This window comes from Parasteatoda tepidariorum, chromosome 2, assembly GCF_982258835.1.
Source record: "Parasteatoda tepidariorum strain Cologne lab strain chromosome 2, Ptep-v5.0, whole genome shotgun sequence".
NCBI classification, from domain to species: domain Eukaryota; kingdom Metazoa; phylum Arthropoda; class Arachnida; order Araneae; family Theridiidae; genus Parasteatoda; species Parasteatoda tepidariorum.
In genome coordinates, this window is record NC_141756.1 from 35,933,248 (window position 1) to 35,951,731 (window position 18,484).

General features: G+C 27.0%; 2 protein-coding genes across 2 annotated transcripts in view; both read right to left on the reverse strand.

The window, feature by feature from the left end:
* Nucleotides 1-731, reverse strand: part of LOC107454944 (cell adhesion molecule Dscam1-like) — a 174,479-nt gene extending 173,748 nt beyond the window's left edge. Inside the window, exon 1 of the mRNA XM_087157201.1 lies at nt 349-731. Coding sequence (XP_087013327.1) covers nt 349-409 — 61 coding nt within the window. The 5' untranslated portion in view covers nt 410-731. The remainder of the gene's footprint in view (nt 1-348) is intronic.
* A 2,591-nt stretch (nt 732-3,322) lies between these two features.
* On the reverse strand, nt 3,323-16,298 carry LOC107454949 (L-xylulose reductase). Its single transcript, XM_087157202.1, has 7 exons — nt 16,109-16,298; nt 14,981-15,078; nt 12,406-12,560; nt 10,964-11,006; nt 9,985-10,149; nt 7,541-7,661; nt 3,323-3,837 (listed from the first exon to the last, which is right to left on the reverse strand). The coding sequence occupies exons 1-7, from the start codon at nt 16,158-16,160 to the stop codon at nt 3,731-3,733; spliced, it is 741 nt and encodes a 246-aa protein (XP_087013328.1). The 5' UTR covers nt 16,161-16,298; the 3' UTR covers nt 3,323-3,730.
* Between the last annotated feature and the right edge of the window lie 2,186 nt (nt 16,299-18,484).

Sequence of the window (18,484 nt, forward strand, 5' to 3'; positions counted from 1 at the left end):
AATACCCAAATGCGAAAAAAGGGCTTTCATGCGTTTGACATTGAGAGTGAAGTGAAATAATTAAAAAAAAAAAAAAAACAGTTTTTTTCTTTTCAAAACTTGTGTTACTGTTTAGAAAAAATTTACTGAGCTATTTGTTAGAAACGAACAATTCCTTAATCATGTTTTTGGACAATATATTACAAATAATAACAAAATAATTATGTTATATATACTGATGAATTTTAAGTATAAAGATTTACAAATATAAATATTTAAAAAAGACTGAATATATAGATACAAGTAGAAGAATGTTTTCAATAAAAGTAAGTAAAAATACCAATGTTGTAATTTTATCAATTATCTTACCTAAGCTCTGAATTTCCATTATAAAGTTACTGAGTACTAAAAAAAGGCACTGGAATATCATAATTTTTCCAAGCAGATGGCGCTAATTTAAACACAAAAAATTCCAACAGACGATCTTTTCATGGACCACGTCAAATGACACAATCCAATAATTATTATTTTTAATTGTGACTATTTTTTACCACTAAATTTTGTTGACAAAATCTCAAACTATTTCCAGTTTTTCTCCCAATTGTTTTCTTAAATTCCGTCTTAATATAGAACGAAATGAGTGTTGTACAGAAAAACGTGTACTCAGATTAAAAATGTAATAATATCTTCTAAGAATAAGAACTACACATGCGAAAAATCAACTCTCGTCTGCCGGCAGTACTAGAGAATACTAGGACGTCGGGATTCTCAGTTTGGGTGCGCCCCTTATCGGCTAATTCGTGAACTATGAGGATTTATTGGTGGCCTATGCAAATAGATTTTAATGGAGCTCTTACGGAGCAATTAGTCTTTTTGATGATCATGCTAATCTTCAAAAAAGAACAGAAAATAAGAAGTGAAAAAAAAACCCGAAATCGAATGATTGAGCACTTTAAAAAAGATTAGTTTAATGGGTAAAAGGAATTCAGGTTTTAACATTTGTCACTTTCGGTGCTACGATAAAAATTTAATAAATATTTCAGCGTCTTTGTTTGACTTAGGTTCAGTTTTTACTTTATTGTGCTTTAAGGACTTATTAGTTAAAAATTATTATTATGTTAATTTATTTAAAAAATTTTAATGGATTAATAAGAGCTACAAATATTTATTATCAAATTCATTATTTACAAAATATTTCGATATATTGAAGGATTTATTTTGATTCTATAGGTAAAGTAGGTTCACTTTAAGATAAATAAATTAAATCTACAGCTTCATTTTAATAATCAAGTTAGACGTTTTGTATAACCTTTGCAACAAATTTGATGGACCTTTGCAACAAATTTGATACATGACATCATGATAGTGATTTTGTTATAGGATGATATAATTTCATAATGCTTATGAAAATTGTTAAGACTTATTAGTTTTCAAAGTCATAATTAAATTGATTCATAGTTTTTATCGATACTGTTATTTCAAAAGCGTTTATACTAGAATTTGAAAACAATTATAAAAGGATGATATTCTTTATAAAATTTATCATTCTAGAAAAACTTTGCATGAAAAGTTGTTTTAAAAAAATAGTGTTAAATAAAATGTAAATTAAACCATGTATTTTTTTGCACTGCATCTGAGAAAATGTGTTATGTGTTCTTTATTAATTTAACATGTACTATTTTGTACTATTATTGCACAGTTATATTTAATTACATAAAAAAAGAAATTTTCATAACTTATCGATAACAATTTATGAACATTTACTAACTAGGAAGAACTAGCTTGTTGTAATTGCGGAATACAAAATACATAAGTAGATGTTCTATTTAAATGTTTTTCCCAATAATTAGCCTTTTTTTGTTTGATTTCAAAATAAATATAAAATATATAGGGGAGTGTCGGGTACCTCCGCCCCCTGTCAATTTCATATGTATAGAATACTTTTTCAAGTCAATGGGCCATCGGATATTAGTTGTTATATTAAAAAAAGATTCTTTTCAAAGTTTCATGCAGCTGGTAACATGGTAAACAATAGTTTTGAAAATATGCTGAATACAGTAGTCATGAAATTAAGAAAAATTGGTTGAATGTTTGGATTAAACTTCATTTTAATACTAAAACAATAATTGTTTATATACATACAGCATTAAAGTAAGTAGTCTTAAGTTTAATTTGCACAAAGAAAGAAGTTTATATGTGAAAAATTGTTCGAGTAATTACAAATTTACAAAAAAATTGGATTTGGGGTAGCCCCGCTCACATGAATGTCGGGTATCACCGCCCAGTTTTATTTCATCGATAAATGTACGGTTGCAAAGATTATTATTTTATTGCTTCAAACTTGAATGTAATATGCATTTTTAACAACAAATATTGTTGTTATTAAATGATTGTTATTAAATGATAGAATTCACTGAAAGTTTATAAATATGTAATAAATAAAATAATTTTGTGATAAAAATGATAAATGAGGTTTATCTATTGTCAATACATTGGTTATTTTCATTTACACCTGAAAAAACAGTCAAAAAACATAATTTTTGTAACTGGGCGGGGTTACCTGACACATTTTGAAAAGAGCTGAAAAACATGTTTTTTTAAATTTCTATTTTTTTTAAGTTAAACTATTCTTTTTTTGGTTTATTCTTTTTGCATTATTTAATTAGATGATAAAACAATAGAAACATACAAAAATATTGATTATTACTCAATATTATACAGAAATATAGGCAATACTCCTTATGTGGGCGGGGCTACCCGACTCTCCCCTATGATTAAATATTTTAAGCAATATCCAGTGCTATAATCGCTGCCCAGACACAGATTATCCACGTTTTTGCACTTTTCAAGGTACTACAATGAAAAAAGTTTTCGTATCGAATTACTACAAAAAGTACTGGCACTCAGAGTGCTGGTACTTTTTACCGTTAAATCCATTTTTACCGGAACATGCTACGGTACAAAAGCTATGATATACCGTAAATTTTACAGTAATACTTACCGTAAAATCATTGAACCACTCTAATTAAATAAATAGATATTATTGTAATAATAATATTTTACGGTAAAAATGAATTTTACAGTAAAATGTATTTTACAAATGATGCATCCAAAGTGCACTTGCTTTATATTGTAATTTGATCCGGAAATTTTAACGTTGCTCTCCGGTTACAAGAAAAGTTTATCTTATGTTTCAGTATTTCTATGTCATTGTACAGTAAGAAAAATTACAATCCTGTTTCTTTACTTACTTTATTAGTCATTCAAACAGTGATAGTCTAATTGTATAATTTTTAGAAATTCTATTCGAAAACTTTAATTAAAATTAAAAGAAAGAAAACAATTTTTATTAATGTTTCATATTTATTGCTCAAAATAAAGTTTTCATATGCTTAATATAAGTAAATGATGTCAATCAGTTTGTTAATCACCTAATTGTAGTAGTTACATACATAACAGATAAACATTTCTTATATAATCAATCTGTTTGTATAACTTTGAGTTCAGAAGATAGCAAACAAAATGGCAATTTTAATGACATATAAAGTGACATATTTACTTATAGATAATGTATTAAGAGATAAACATTTCTTATATAATCAATCTGTTTGTATAACTTTGAGTTCAGAAGATAGCAAACAAAATGGCAATTTTAATGACATATAAAGTGACATATTTACTTATAGATAATGCATTACAACTAAGATAAGAATCTGTGCGTTTTATTTATTTTGAGGTGAGATGGGCAGCTTCAAAATGTGACAGAAAAGCCGCCATCAATTGGTATCGACAAACCAGATATCATCGCTGCTTTGTCACTTAGCAAGAATAGTACTGGATAACTAACATCTTCAACTTCTGCAAAGTAAAAAAAATGAAATGTTAATTGACTCATCAAAATATATGAGTGCAAGTGAAACATATAAAAGTTAGACGAATAATTTGCATGTTTACAAATTCGAATTTTTATTAATTATTTTATTAATGTATATATATATATATATATATATATATATATATATATATATATATATATATATATATATATATATATATATATATATATATATATATATATATATATATATATATATATATATATATATATATATATATATAGATAGATAGATAGATATAATAAAACAATATTTTAAAGCTAAATTTATTTGTGTATAAAAAATAATCAGTAGAATTGAGTGAAGTATAATTTAAAGCTGTTTTTTGGTTTATATGGCTGTTTTTTTTTAGTCGGGTTTGGTTTTATTATTAATTATTAATAATATATTAATTTATAAATCATATATGTATTATTAAGTTTGAAAATTTAATAATATATTTCTTAATTACTTGATACACATTACTTTAAACATTTGATATAAAAAAACATCAGCTGAATTTTTGAATGAAGTATATCTAAAAAGTACTCTTTGGTTTGTTCGGCTAATTTTTCGATTGGTTTCGTTTTATAAATATTATACAGCAAATATATTATTAAATTTTCAAGAATTTTAGCATTTTCAAAATTTTATAATATATTTTTAAATGATTTGATATAACTTACTTTAAACATTTAATATAAAAAAAACATCAGCTGAATTCTTGAATGAAGTATATCTAAAAAGTACTCTTTGGCTTGCATGGCTAATTTTTGAATTGGTTTAGTTTTATTAACATTATACACCAAATATATTATTACATTTTCAAGTTTATTAAGTTTTTTTTATATCTATTTTAGAACCATTAGTTTAAACATTTTATTATTTTAATGAAACAATATTTTGCAACTAAATTTATCCACGTATAAAAAAATAAGCAGAATTTTTGTGGGAAATATATTTAACAAACTAAAGTTCACAAAGCAAAAGTGTTTCTATTGTAGTGTTTCTATGTGCACACAACAAAATCAAAAACTCAATTATTTAAATATTTTTGATTGGACATTTGAATGTTTACGTAATAACATGTAATCTAAATGTCTCTAAACACAAGTTTTAAACATAATTAATTTGTGCTGTCGATAATAATCAATATTATTTTTTTATCAGGGATAATGAAAGCACTTATTTTACGTTGACATTAGATTTTTGACTCTCAAAATTTAAAAGAAAATTTAGAAAATGTGTTTCTAAGTACAGTCTGACAGTGTGGAAGTAGTATAAGTGTAGTATAGTCGAGTATAGAACCCTTAATGCTATTTGTAATTTTATTTTGTTTTTCAGCATATTTCAGTCTTTGATTACACTGTTTTAAAAATTATAGGGCTGTTTCATAAAACTCGCTCATCCACAATTAATTTTTTAAAAAAAATACTTTTCACTAAATATTAATTATTTTTAATAGCTTAACTTAATGAAAATAGAAAACTTTTTCATCATAAGATTTCATAAGTTTAACGTCAAATTATCTTGCAACTTAGCTATGTTCTTGCCATCCATCATCATATTATCTACGCTTTTGCAAATATGAAAAAATTGATTCATAAGGTTCAAAAACTAAAAAAAAATTACGAAATTAAATTTAAATAAAAATATTATGACTGAATTTCTATTTTTAAGAAACTGTTCAACGCATTTTCTTCAGATTTTGAACATAAATTAATATTAAGTAAAAATGATAAAACCTCATGACTTTTTAAGCTTTACAGTTTCTTGAAAAAAAAATTCTAAATTTTCTCTTCATAATAATCACATTGTAAGTAATTGCAGATAAAATTACGGGTAAAAGTAACGGCACTCAGTGTGCCATTACTTTTTACCGTAAAGTTTTATTACCGTAAAGTTTAGGAGAAAAAAAAAACTGATATATAATTTTTTCAGTATTATTCTCTGTAAAAACCACGAATAACTATAATTAAATAAATAATATTGCTAATATTTATAGTAAAAATGGTTTTTAAACATGCAGCATTCGAAATGTTTGTACTTTTTACCGTATTTTATCCTGAATTTTTTACTACGCAGAGCCCTAGATTCAAGAGCCTCAAATTTTTGTTTTTTTTTCTTGCTAAAATATTTGTAAAAAATATTTCTTCAATTCTAGCAACGCTAAACTATTATGGTGTTAAAGAATCGAAGTTCATCAGCAGAACCACATGCTTATTCAGTAAAAAATACATTTCGTGTTTTAAATTATCGTTTTTTTTTCTTTTCGTAAAAAAAACAAAGAAACATATAAATATATATGTATATATATATATATATATATATATATATATATATATATATATATATATATATATATATATATATATATATATATATATATATATATATATATATATATATATATATATATATATATATATATATATATATATATATATATATATATATATATATATATATATATATATATATATATATATATATATATATATATATATAAAGCAGAATGAATAACGTTCAAGCTAATGACTGGATTTGTACACACTGAAATGAAGCGACGCGATGGCTCAGGTAATAGAGCGTTCGCCTTCCAAGGAGGTGAACCGGGTACGAATCCCGGCGATGACTGGTCGATACGAATTACGCACCCGGTTTGCACCAACCACAGTGATGACGTGAAATATCCTCAGTGGTAGATGGATCATTGATTAGAGTCCCCTTGCCGTCAAGCTAACCGCGTGAGTTTCTCGTGATCTTCCTCTGTATGTAACGCAAACGCGGTTTAGTTCCATCCAAAAGTCCCCCTCAAAGGCAAATTCTTTCCAATACTTGATCCAGGAGTTCCCTTGTCTTCTGGATTGGGTTCAAAATTACCAGGCTACGTAGTTGAATTTTAGTAGTCATAAACCCAAAAATTGGGTCGGCTGTTCAACGACGGTTATAAAATAAAATAAGATACTAAAACTGAAGGTTTGAGAGCCTGACCTCAAATATGATAATTAACTAGTGCAGTCTATATTTTAAGTTACGAAATCAAGCACAAGAGCGTATTTTTTCCGAATAAATATATCCATTATAATCGAATCAGTCGTTTCTAATTATATAAGTTACAGTAGTATGTAAAATGTTATAATATTGCGAAATGTATTGCGAAATTCGTTATATTATGACACATTATGCACGGAGAAAAATTCTGGTTAAATTACCGCATGCATAGTACTGATATTTCTGGTAAAATTGGTTGTAAGTCAAATTTTACGGTATTTAAACCATTCATTTTTCTTATATTCCTTGTTGATATGGTAACGGTTTACTGGAAAGTTTTGTTTTCAAAATTATAGTTCTTATTACAAAATTATAGTTCTTATACTTTTAGTAAAAAATAAAAAAACTGAAAAATACATTTAATCGAATAATTTTTTTTTATGCCATGCTTTCAGAGATCATAATAAAATTACCATATTTTTTCGCATATTATAAAACTATATTTTATTGTTAATTTTGCCAAAATCATCACAAAAGTGCGATAGTAAAAAATTACAAGCCTTTTGGCTTTCTCGTTGAACTAGAAACTTGATATATTTTACCACATTATGGTAGTTTTCCTCGTGCTTTTTTCTCAGCTCGTTATTAGAAAATTTCTTTTCTTTTTCGTATTATATATTAAATATTCATACCATCAAATCTTCGAAGAGGAGCTCTTTCTTTCATTGCTGTGATAAGTGGATCTCCAGAATTTAAAAGTTCTTCTGCCATTTTTGTACGCACGAAGGTTGGGTTGACAGAATTCACTCTAACCTGAAAAATTAACAGTATAATTCTTAAAGCTATAAAAAGCTGTACATGAAATCGCAATTTGGATACTTTAATAAATAAATTTTTTTACATTGTTTAATTTAATATTTTTTATGAAGGTGTGTACATCACAACTTTGTGTTTACATGAAGACGGTGTTTAATAATAAAGAAATAATTTTTACTAAAGGAAATATTTGTTGGATTATAACAAATAAGCTTAAGAACAAAATATGAGTTAGTTCATGATAAAATTTTTAATTTCCTTTCAAGTCCAAGTCTCGCAGTAATTAATTTGACTAGATGTACTTTCTTCTTATTAATAAATTAATTTGACTAGATGTATTTTCTTCCTATTAATAAATTAATTTTATTAAAAATAAATTTTTTAAAAAATTATTAATTATTAAAAAATTAATTTCATTAAATTAATTTAATTAATATTTATTCAGGTTTCCTTTCAATAAGAAGTGAAATTTATTCAATGAAATTATATTACATATCACACTCAATAAAAATTTCTTTATGTACATTTGCAATGATCAAGGATTAAGGAATAAATTCCGCTGGAAATTTCCTTAATCCTGAATGTAGGAGTATATTCAATAAGATGTATGTTAGGCTTTGAAATTTCGCACGACTTGCAAATTTATTCTGTATATCAAGATGTAGCTTTATGAAGTCTCAAAATACCGTCTTTTATTAAGAAACAAAGACTAATATTGAAAATTACTAAACGCTTTCCATTTTAAATGTGTTTTATAGTTATAATTAGAGCCCGGATTTTGATGACCTAAAAAATTTCAATTAATGCCCTTAAAAAGTGCCAAAAATGCCCTTATGAACTGCAAAAAATGCCCTTAAAAGTGCAAAAAATGCCCTCAAAATACGAAAATTGCGCTAAAAATGCCTTATGACATGACTTAAATAGAAGTAAAAATATTGAACTAAAACAATGTTTTACTCTTTAAAATTATTATGAGTCGTTTCAAAAAATATAAAGCAATGCAATACTTGTTCTACGTTCATTAAAGTTTGACAAATATGTTTTATATTCAAAAATAACAAAAAAAAGGAAAATATATTGACTCCAAAACATTTTCATTTTGTATAGAAACTGAAATGAATATAGCAACTTCCATCGCATAATATTACAAAATATCAGAATTACAGTGGATTATTAGTTTTTTTTTTAATATTTTGAAATGTAAACGAGCGTCTCTTGTCTGAAAGCAAATTTTTACACCAGGAGAAGCTTTTTTCAACGTCTACTGATGTTATTGGTGCGTACTTGAAAAGGACGGTCACACTTACTGACAATTCTTCTTCAATTTGAAAAGATGCTGCTTCACTTGTTAATATCCTAGAAATTTTCTTCATTGTTTGGAAGCCAGTGTAATAATAAAAAATTATAAAAAATAATAAAAATTAGAAAAATTTAACAAAAAATTTAAAAAATGCTTTAAAATGCAAAATACGCCCCAAAATTTTAAAGAAAATGCCCTATAAATCTCAAAAAATGCTCTAAAGGACAAAAAATGTCCAAAAATTCAAAAAATGCAAAAAAAAATGCAAATGTCATCAAAATCCGGGCCTTAGTTATAATTCTTCTATAAATGGAGAATTTTTTTATGCTTTCTGTTACGTGAGATTTTTTTTTAAACAAAAGTTGATTACTTTCGTATCTCTTATTTCAAATTTACAATCAGTTTCTTTCTCCAAGCTATAGTTTATCTTTATATTACATTTTTATACCTTTTTTTGTATAAATGCACAAGTTAAAAACGTTGCATATAACAGAGAGACGCGCAACAACTTCTTGGGGAGTAATGGAACAACATTAGGATTAAAATTGCATAAGAACCGAAGCCCGGAAATGTCGTTTTCCTCCGCTAGAAGCGCAATCTTTATGTAACTCTCTGCTATGTATGACGTTTTTAAACTAAAATAAACTAACAAAATAGACTAAAAACGTACCTATAGCATTTACATTACATTATAACATTAACATTATAACTTAGACTATAACATTTAAGCAAAAATAGACAAAAAACGTTAGCTTTTAAAAACAAAAAGGATTAGGAGCAAAACTAATTTTAGATTTGAAATTCCCATGTACGAATAAGGCTAGTTGAATAAATGCAACAAATTTTTTTTTATAAATAAGATCTTTGTTAAATTATTTAAGCAAAATTTATTAAATAAGTAAAATATTTAATTTATGAACATATAAAACACATAAAATATGAAATATCTCAATAAAATATAGAATTGTTTAAAATATAATGTATACATGTCTTGAATGCGTGATGATAGATATTACTCACCCCGTATGGTCCAAATTCCACAGCCATGTTCCTCGTTAAGGAATCAGTGGCAGCTTTAGTAGCTCCATAAACCCCGTAATTAGGAAAACCCCTTATGCTGGACAAACTAGATATATTCACAATCGATCCACCTTTACCTTTCTCTTTCATCCCTTTAAAGACCTCCTGAAATACAGTCTATTGTAATTCATGCAGGTTATTCTGCTTCAAGCTTATTTCTTAATTCGACGTTTTTAAATTTACATCTGCGCATAGATTTACAGCACTAATCGAGTTAAAGTTGTGGAGCTAAAATTATAGCACTAAGAAAGGCATAATGGCACAAGAAAATTGTGATACTAAATAGGTTCACACTTTTTTACAAGCATTTATTACAGAGTGCTCCAAAAATAGGAGACGATTAAAAAAAAAAAAAAAAACAATTAAAAAAATGCAAGGCGATAGAATTGTTCGATTTACTACATAAAAAACAAGGTTTCCTCTCACCAAGTCTCAAAATTAACGTCATAGTTCGTCAATAGCTGTCTATAAAATGTTTTAAAAATCACACTATTTGCTATAGTGGGCTGCATTTTGAGGAGACAGATACTCATGCAAAAAACACATTGGGAATGGTTTGACATACAGAGAAGTTTTGTTTCTAACGCCATCTTTCGACTGATTTTGTATTTAATTTAGATATATTTGCAAAAGAACTCTTAGTTTCCTAAGCAGATCTCAACGAATAGTAAATTTCTCTTTTCTTCCATTCTTCTTATTTTTATAGTTTTTAAATCAATGCTCATTTTTGGGGAATAAAATAAAATTAGGATTTTAGGCATAAATATTGCCGTAACTGAACACTTTGATTTATTTATATTTTTTTAAACTTTAATTTGAAAATTTATTAAAAACTTCTATTCCTTTTGCTTGTTACTTAAAATAAAATCGATTGTTTAGCAAAATACCACAGTTTCAATATCAAATGGAAGCTACTTACTTGGCTGATATTTACAATGGACTTGAAATTTACATCTAACAGGCTGAAAATATAGAAAAAGAATTATTATTTGTGTAAACAATATAATTATTATGAATGAAAAACATGTGATTAATGGATATTTTTTTTAAAATTGTGTTATTATTATTTAGATCTAAATTTTTCTAATTCATGAAATTGATGAATTTTTGTTACATTTTGTTTTTGTTTGTTAAATTTTATTTTGTCTTTTTTTTAAACTATGTTAGTTGTAAACGATTTCGAAATCGTAAAGGTAAAAAAATTATCGTTGCCGTAAACTTTACGGTTAATTGAATGGACAGACTACTGCTGGTTATTTTTACCGTAATTTTAGAATGGAAATTCCAATAGTTGAGTGCAGGCGCTTACTGAAAGATGAAAGGTTCAGAATAGAAGCCACCATGGAAGTTGGGATTTTGGAACTTTAAGTACATTTCTTCAGCAATAAATGAATACTTTTGAAGAAATAAAGAACCTTTTTTATAATAAAACTCAGAATTTATTGTTATTTACAAATGTTACTAATTATTTATAAATGTAACAAAATATGGCCCTGCTGTTCTGATGATCTAATAATTTAATATTACGCTTGAAGAGCCAAATTTCCTCCTGTGGGGAATTTTAGAGCATATTTTTATCCAGAAATTGAAACTGCATCCTTATTTCACATTCCGTTCATTTCACCACGTGTTATAAAGCTCTAAGCATGTTACGTTATTTAATGTGCGACCTATATAAAAATCGTGTGATTTTTAGTTTCTTTTTGAAGAACATGCGATTTCGGAAATGATAGTAATTAATTAATATAAATTAGAATGACAATTTTAATAGAGCTCTTAAGGATTGTAGTTATTGTTAATAAGATTAATTTTGTCCCCCTTAGGAAATATATTTTAAAAGAAAAAAAAGTGCCTAATATGAATTAATTTCCTTATATGCGATGCAATTACTGAGGCTGAAGAAGATGGTGGACTAAACCAAAAACAATCTAAAACAAATGTGAAGGTTATGTCAAGGTGACACTAAGAAAACTGAAGGATGCTTTAGGCTCAAATGTTTGGAAAAATTGATTTATGTTGAGTTCTTAAATTCGTTATTGAAATGAATTATTTTTAGTTCAAAGCAAAGGAGTATTTCTATATTTTATAAGTTTTTTTGTCAAAAATTATCATTAAATAACAATGGAACAAGATTGCAATAATTATACCTTACGTATTTAATATTTATATTTTGACGATCCTTAATGACTTACACTGATCATATGTGCTACATAGGGCGCAATAATGGTAACCATTATAATAATTGGTATATTTTAATTTTATTGTCCTAATATTTTTTAATTTTCAAAAGAGAACTTCATATTAGGAGCATTACACCTTTATTATTAATAAAAATAGAATATAAATTTGAAGTTTTTAAACCTGTTGATAAACTCTTCGTCAACTTCTCCGAGCGGTTGACCTTTACCGATAGCGGCATTGTTTACCAGCAAGTCAACAGGTCCTAGTTCGCTTATCACTGCTTTGGTTTGTTCCCAATCACCAACATCGAGACAAACTGGCCGAATATTGGGACACTGAATTAACAGTTAAAAGAAAGTTTTAGATATTTTAAGTAAAGCAACGTATTTTTATGAACAAATAATCAAAAGCATATTATAATGAAATGATTATAGAATATTAAGTACAGTCAATAAATAACGAGTCAGAAGCTATTTCATGCAATTTATTTAACGAAACTCTATTGTCTACTATTGTTTTGGCGTGTGTAACACTAGACGAAATATCGTACTGAACCATTGGTTGCTGTTAGGACAGTTGCGTACTTGACCTCGTCGCACGTTTGAAACCGATGCTGATGCAGTGCATTTCATAGAAGATGTAGAAACGCATGGAGAGGGGAATATGGTAGGTAGAATTTTTGCTGAAATTGCTTCTGTTTTACGTGATCTAGCGTTGTCCTGTTCAATAGAAAAGTTTTCCTGGACATTCTATTTGATTGCTTTTCTGGATTTTGCTAACTTTTCAAAATACCTATGATCATTAACCTAGCTCACTAGCTACGGGCAATCTACAACGAGTGATTCTTTGCGTCCTGCCATTGGAGGTCACTTTCAGAAACGGAATGCATGAACTAACAGATGGTTGGTCATTATCATTCTATTCTTGTATGCGTAGAAAATAATGCCATCCAGTTTATGAAACGTAAGTTAATTCTTTTCGTCACAACAGTAACTAAATTTCGTAAAAAACCCTTTTTCCAGTTAAGCTGATCAGTGCAGCGATGTCTCAGGTGACAGCGCGTTCGCCTTCCAATCATCTGAACCGGGTTCGAATTCCAGCGATGCCTGTTCGATACGGATCCGCATCCGGCTTGAACCCACCACAGAGCTGATATCCTCAGTGGCAGACAGATCATGGGTTAGAGTTCCTTTGTCGTCAGGCTAACCGTGGGAGGTTCTCGCGGTCTTCCTCTCAAAATGCGGGTCAATTAAATAAAAAAAGTCCTCCACGGAGGAAAATTTCTTCCAAAACTTGATACAGAAGTTCCCTTGTCCTCTGGTTCAAAATGACTAAGCTACAGAGTTGAACATTAGTAGTCGTAAACCGAAAAATTGGTCGGCTGTCTAACGACAGTTATAAAATAAAATAAATTAAGTTGGTTATGATTTAATAGCATCATCCTATTTTTTATGAACTACACTTAGTAGTCTAAGACCGAGTTTGTATATGCTGCTTCTAACCATTTTTTTTTGATTGAATACGAATTCTCTTAAAGAATTGTACACTTATTCTTTTCTGGCATCCGTTCAGAGCATGTTTTTAAACCTAAAACTTCTACGTTTTTCAAATATTTTAGATTTATGAGACTTAAATAAAGGTACAAATGCCAACTTAAATTTTGAAGATTTAGGGGGACAAATTGATGATCAAAAAAATTCTACCGATAGAAATACATCTTTATAAAAAAAGTATAAAATTTATACTTATTCTTGGAGTGTATACTATCTATGGTTAGACTAACTTCGTATTAAGAAAAAAAAATCGGATTTTTTAAGAAACAATTACAAATATAAAGTAGTATTAGAATTTTTATTTTAATTTGCATTTAAAGAGTTTTATTTAATAGAACATTAAATGCATTTTTTATAGTTAATTTAATATGAATATTAAAAGCAACTAACCCAAAAATAAAATCGTAAAAAAATGAAAGAATGAAATAGTGATTCAGCTAAAAAAGATGTATTACTTTCAATTTAATAGCTACAGTGAAAAATCGAAAGAAATTATCTTAGAATTAGATATATCAATTGTTTATTTGAAGAGAAAAAAATTAATCTTGATTCTACTAGAAGCAAAAACTATTAACTATAAACTACTAACTAACTATTATTAATTATTAACTAACTATTATTAATTGTTAACTAACTATTATTAACTATTATGTGTATGCTTTAAAATTTAATTAAGCATATCAAATTTTATTTCTGGTAAATACACAAATATACAAATATATTTGATACAAATATATTCGAAATATACAAATATATTTGATGCATATAAATACATATTTAATGTATATAAATATATATTAAATAGATAAAAATATATTTATTGTTTAGTTCTCTATCAATTCCTTTAAGAATTGAAATATTCTCAAAAAAGCTATTATAATGTTTTTTTCCTGTCTGAGGATCTAAACACTATTTTTGAAAAAAATTTTGTAAATTTTAAAGATTCTTCTACAGCCTTTGTTTTCACTGCTAAAAATAAAATCCTAACTTATGTAAGCAATTTGTTTGAAAAATACAATAAAATACAAATTGAACACTTAAAGATTAAATTCAGTATGGACATAAAGCAAATATGTTAAATTTCGACTCAGTTTGTCAATTTTTCGTACATAGTTGCCTATAATATGTGATTGGAATAAATTATATTATTACTTTAGTAATATAAGTTCAGGTATTAAAACTTATTCGAAAATAACACTTACAATTTCTGCTAGCTCATCCAAATCTGATTGTGTTCTACTTATAGCTATGACTTCAGCACCGCATTCCGCTAATTTAATTGTTATGTCTCTCCCGATTCCTAAATATGAAAAGATAAGCATACTTCCATGACAGATTGATTTCAAATGTAAAGAGATACAGTTAAGAAAAACATAACAACAAAACTACTAATAAAAATTATTTAAAATTGAATCAAAATTGACTTTTTATTTAAAATCAAAATTTAATATATCAAAATTTTTATAAATGTCATCATTTTCATCAAGGCACTTTAAATCCAAATATTCCATGACGGGTCATTAAAACCTATTCATGGTGAAATAATACTGTATCATACTGTGAATAATATCATACTGTAATGACCCTATTAATTACAAGCTGCCTGTTGCTGATTGTAACTGTTCATCCTGTTAAATTTATTTATCAAATTTCCTTCCTATATAATTCCTTTTGCTTTGATTATTTTTTTATATATCTACTTAACAGTCTAATCACAGTATAAGTTATACAGTCTAATCACAGTATAAGTTATTTACTTAAATTTTAATCGTTTTGTAAGATTCACTTTATGATTTATTTAATGAAAAGAGTCTTAATATATCTAAAAAATTTCCTTATTTTCACCCATACTGTAAAAATTTCCGGATCAAATTACGGAAAAAGAGGCACTTATCGGCACTTAGGATGCCGATGCTTTTTACCGCAAAATCTTTTCTTACGAAAAATCTGATATACGATAATTTTTACAGTAATAATTACCGTAAAATCACTAAAGCAATCTAAGTAAAAAATTTTAGTTTAAAAATTACACTGTACCATTTTATAGTAAAAATGGATTTACGGTAAAATGGAATTAATGGATGATGTACCGAAAGTGAAGCAACTAATATCTATAATTGTTTTTAAAATATGAAACACCAACATTGTTACAAGTTTTCGAATGCAATGGGTAAAAATATTTTTAAAATAAGCTAAAAATTTGCTCGATGTAAGACTTATTTTAAATTTCTCAGATTTCATCAATTAATATTTAAATTACTTTAATCTTCCTACATTACTTTAAAGTACATTTTGATAACAGAAAAGAAAAAAAAAATCTGCAATTTTACCTTTTCCGGCACCTGTTACTAAAGCAACTTTACCGTCAAACCTGATTTCCATGCTTTCCGTTCGATAATGTAGCTGGTAGAAAAGTGCGTCTTTCTTTGAGATTTCAATTTGAGGATGTTGTCAAGGTTACTTTTTTTTATCGAAAAAAAAATAAATACACTTAGTTGCTTGGTAATATGTTTAAACAATGAACACTTTAAAGAATATCGTGACTATTTAGAATATCGTTTATCGATGTTAATTAAGGTTTTTCGCGTTTACGAAGGACAGTTCTTTTCTTTGTTTTTGATATATGTTGCTTATTTCCTTATTAAAGTTTGTAGTTGTACTTTATGTAAGGTCTTTAAGTATGAAGTTGGATTTTTTAATTTTTGAATAGAAAAGAGTTAAAAGAAAACACAATAAGACAGACGTGATGTGTTTCTTCAATTTCTTTCAATTGACGCTTTTACGAAATTCATATTTAAAATGAGTAAGCTAAAGCTAAAGTTACATACTTATTTTACTGACGATACTGTATTTCATTTTTTCTGACTTTTCTTAATTATTTTTTCTGACGATACTGTAAACTTCCACAAAAAATCAGCCAAGGTAAATAAAAAACACCTACGCCCTACATGTATTTAACTTTGTTAAATAGACAATTGCTTTTATGTACAATTTTCCGTGAAAAAATAAATATCATTCATAGAAAACAAACATCTTACATATAATGAAAACATTACTCTTCATTTAACTTATATGTACTCTAAGTTCAAGCTCTCTGCAAATTTGGAAGTTCCCATATGAAATAAAATTAAAATCACTCGACTTCATGGAGGTTTAAATTTAAAGGTTCGGAACTTAATTAAATAGGAATTCAATCCTAGCAATAATTGAGAAAAATTTTCGTGTGAAGATCTAAATGAAAATAAAGCAATATTAACAACAGCAACAACAGCAATAATAATAATAATTATAATGTTAATAAATATGATAATAACAGTTATAATAATAACTAATCAGCAGTTTAAATATTTATTAGTCTTCTTACGTACAGCCTGAGCAGATAGTTAAAGCAATGTGTTGTTTAGGGAACTGGCTTTCAATGATTAGGAGTTAAAATAACTAGCAATGAAAATAATAGTTAGAGATTTGAGGTGATGCAAAGGATGTTTTTTTAAAGTTAAAAGCAGCTAAGAACATTTTTAATAGAATATAGCCATTTTATTATCTTTTTATTAATTCTCTTTCGTGTGCCTGAGGGTGGAATTATTCTATCAAAATTTCATCCACTTTAGGGTCATCTAGAACACACAAATCTTTGCTGGAGATCAGTGTTGAATGACCATCCAAGGTTTAATCATAGTCTGAAAAGCTACAAATGTGATTTCTTGAAACATTTCCTGAAACGAAAGACAAATAGCCATATTATATATGTTGGTAATTTATCGTCAACCAAAATTTGAATTAACTTTAAATCTCGAATCTCCATTGAAAGTCAATGTCAGAACACAATATAATTTTTAATCGTTGCAGTTCAAGCAGAATTTATCATTAAAAAAAAAGCTTATCATTAATCGAAATTTCGAATAGTTCTAAATTAGAGATGTGCTCTGGATGACAATATAAGTTTTATTCATTTTCAGTCGATAAAATTTAAAATTTTCAAACTTATTTAGAGCAAATAAAACTGATCGTCAATCAAAATTTTTACCACTTATGACTTGGCTGGAATGCTTAAATTTTGTCTGGATATTTGGACCCGATGTTTATACAAGTTATAAGTGTTTCATGAATGGTGCTATCCGATTTTTTTGCCAACTGAAATTTCGATCATTTTTCAACATGATCAATATAATAAGCTTGCAGCTAAAAAGAAAAAAAAAAGAAAAAAATTCTCACTCTTCTCGAAGATATTGAGCCCGAATTTTTTCGTGTAAGGCCATGCAAAGGTATTTTTCGTACGTGCCTACTTTTAAAACGAAGTTTTTACAGTTTTTTTTAAAAAATTATTTTTATTAATGAGTGAAAAATTGTAAATGGAAAAGGGAAGTTTAATATTTTTACTGCTTGGAAGCACCTATTTTAAGGATTTCATGCTTATGTTCTTTTTTTTATTATTTATTTATTTGTTTTTGAGCTATGTTCCTTCAATTTCCCTTTTTTCACTCTCGTTTTACTCGTATATACCCAATTTTTAACAGCTCTTTTTATTTCCTTGCTTGTAATTTCCCTCTCTCTCTTTCATTCTTTGTGGGTTTTTTTATTAGTGGACATGTTATCAGCTTAATTTTTAGAATGCTTTTACTACTGTCTCATTTCTTTGGTTTGGCAATGTTGTATGTGTGTTGTAATAAGTGCTTGTAACGTTAACTTCTTAAAATTTTCTTTAA

Excerpts from the sequence above, each read along its gene's own strand:
- LOC107454949 (XM_087157202.1), bottom strand. The coding sequence starts at position 16,160 with ATGGAAATCAGGTTTGACGGTAAAGTTGCTTTAGTAACAGGTGCCGGA. Across the intron at positions 12,561-14,980 it reads TGGATGAGCTAGCAGAAATT|TGTCCCAATATTCGGCCAGT; the intron begins GTAAGTGTTATT and ends CTGTTAATTCAG. Across the intron at positions 11,007-12,405 it reads GACGAAGAGTTTATCAACAG|CCTGTTAGATGTAAATTTCA; the intron begins GTTTAAAAACTT and ends CTATATTTTCAG.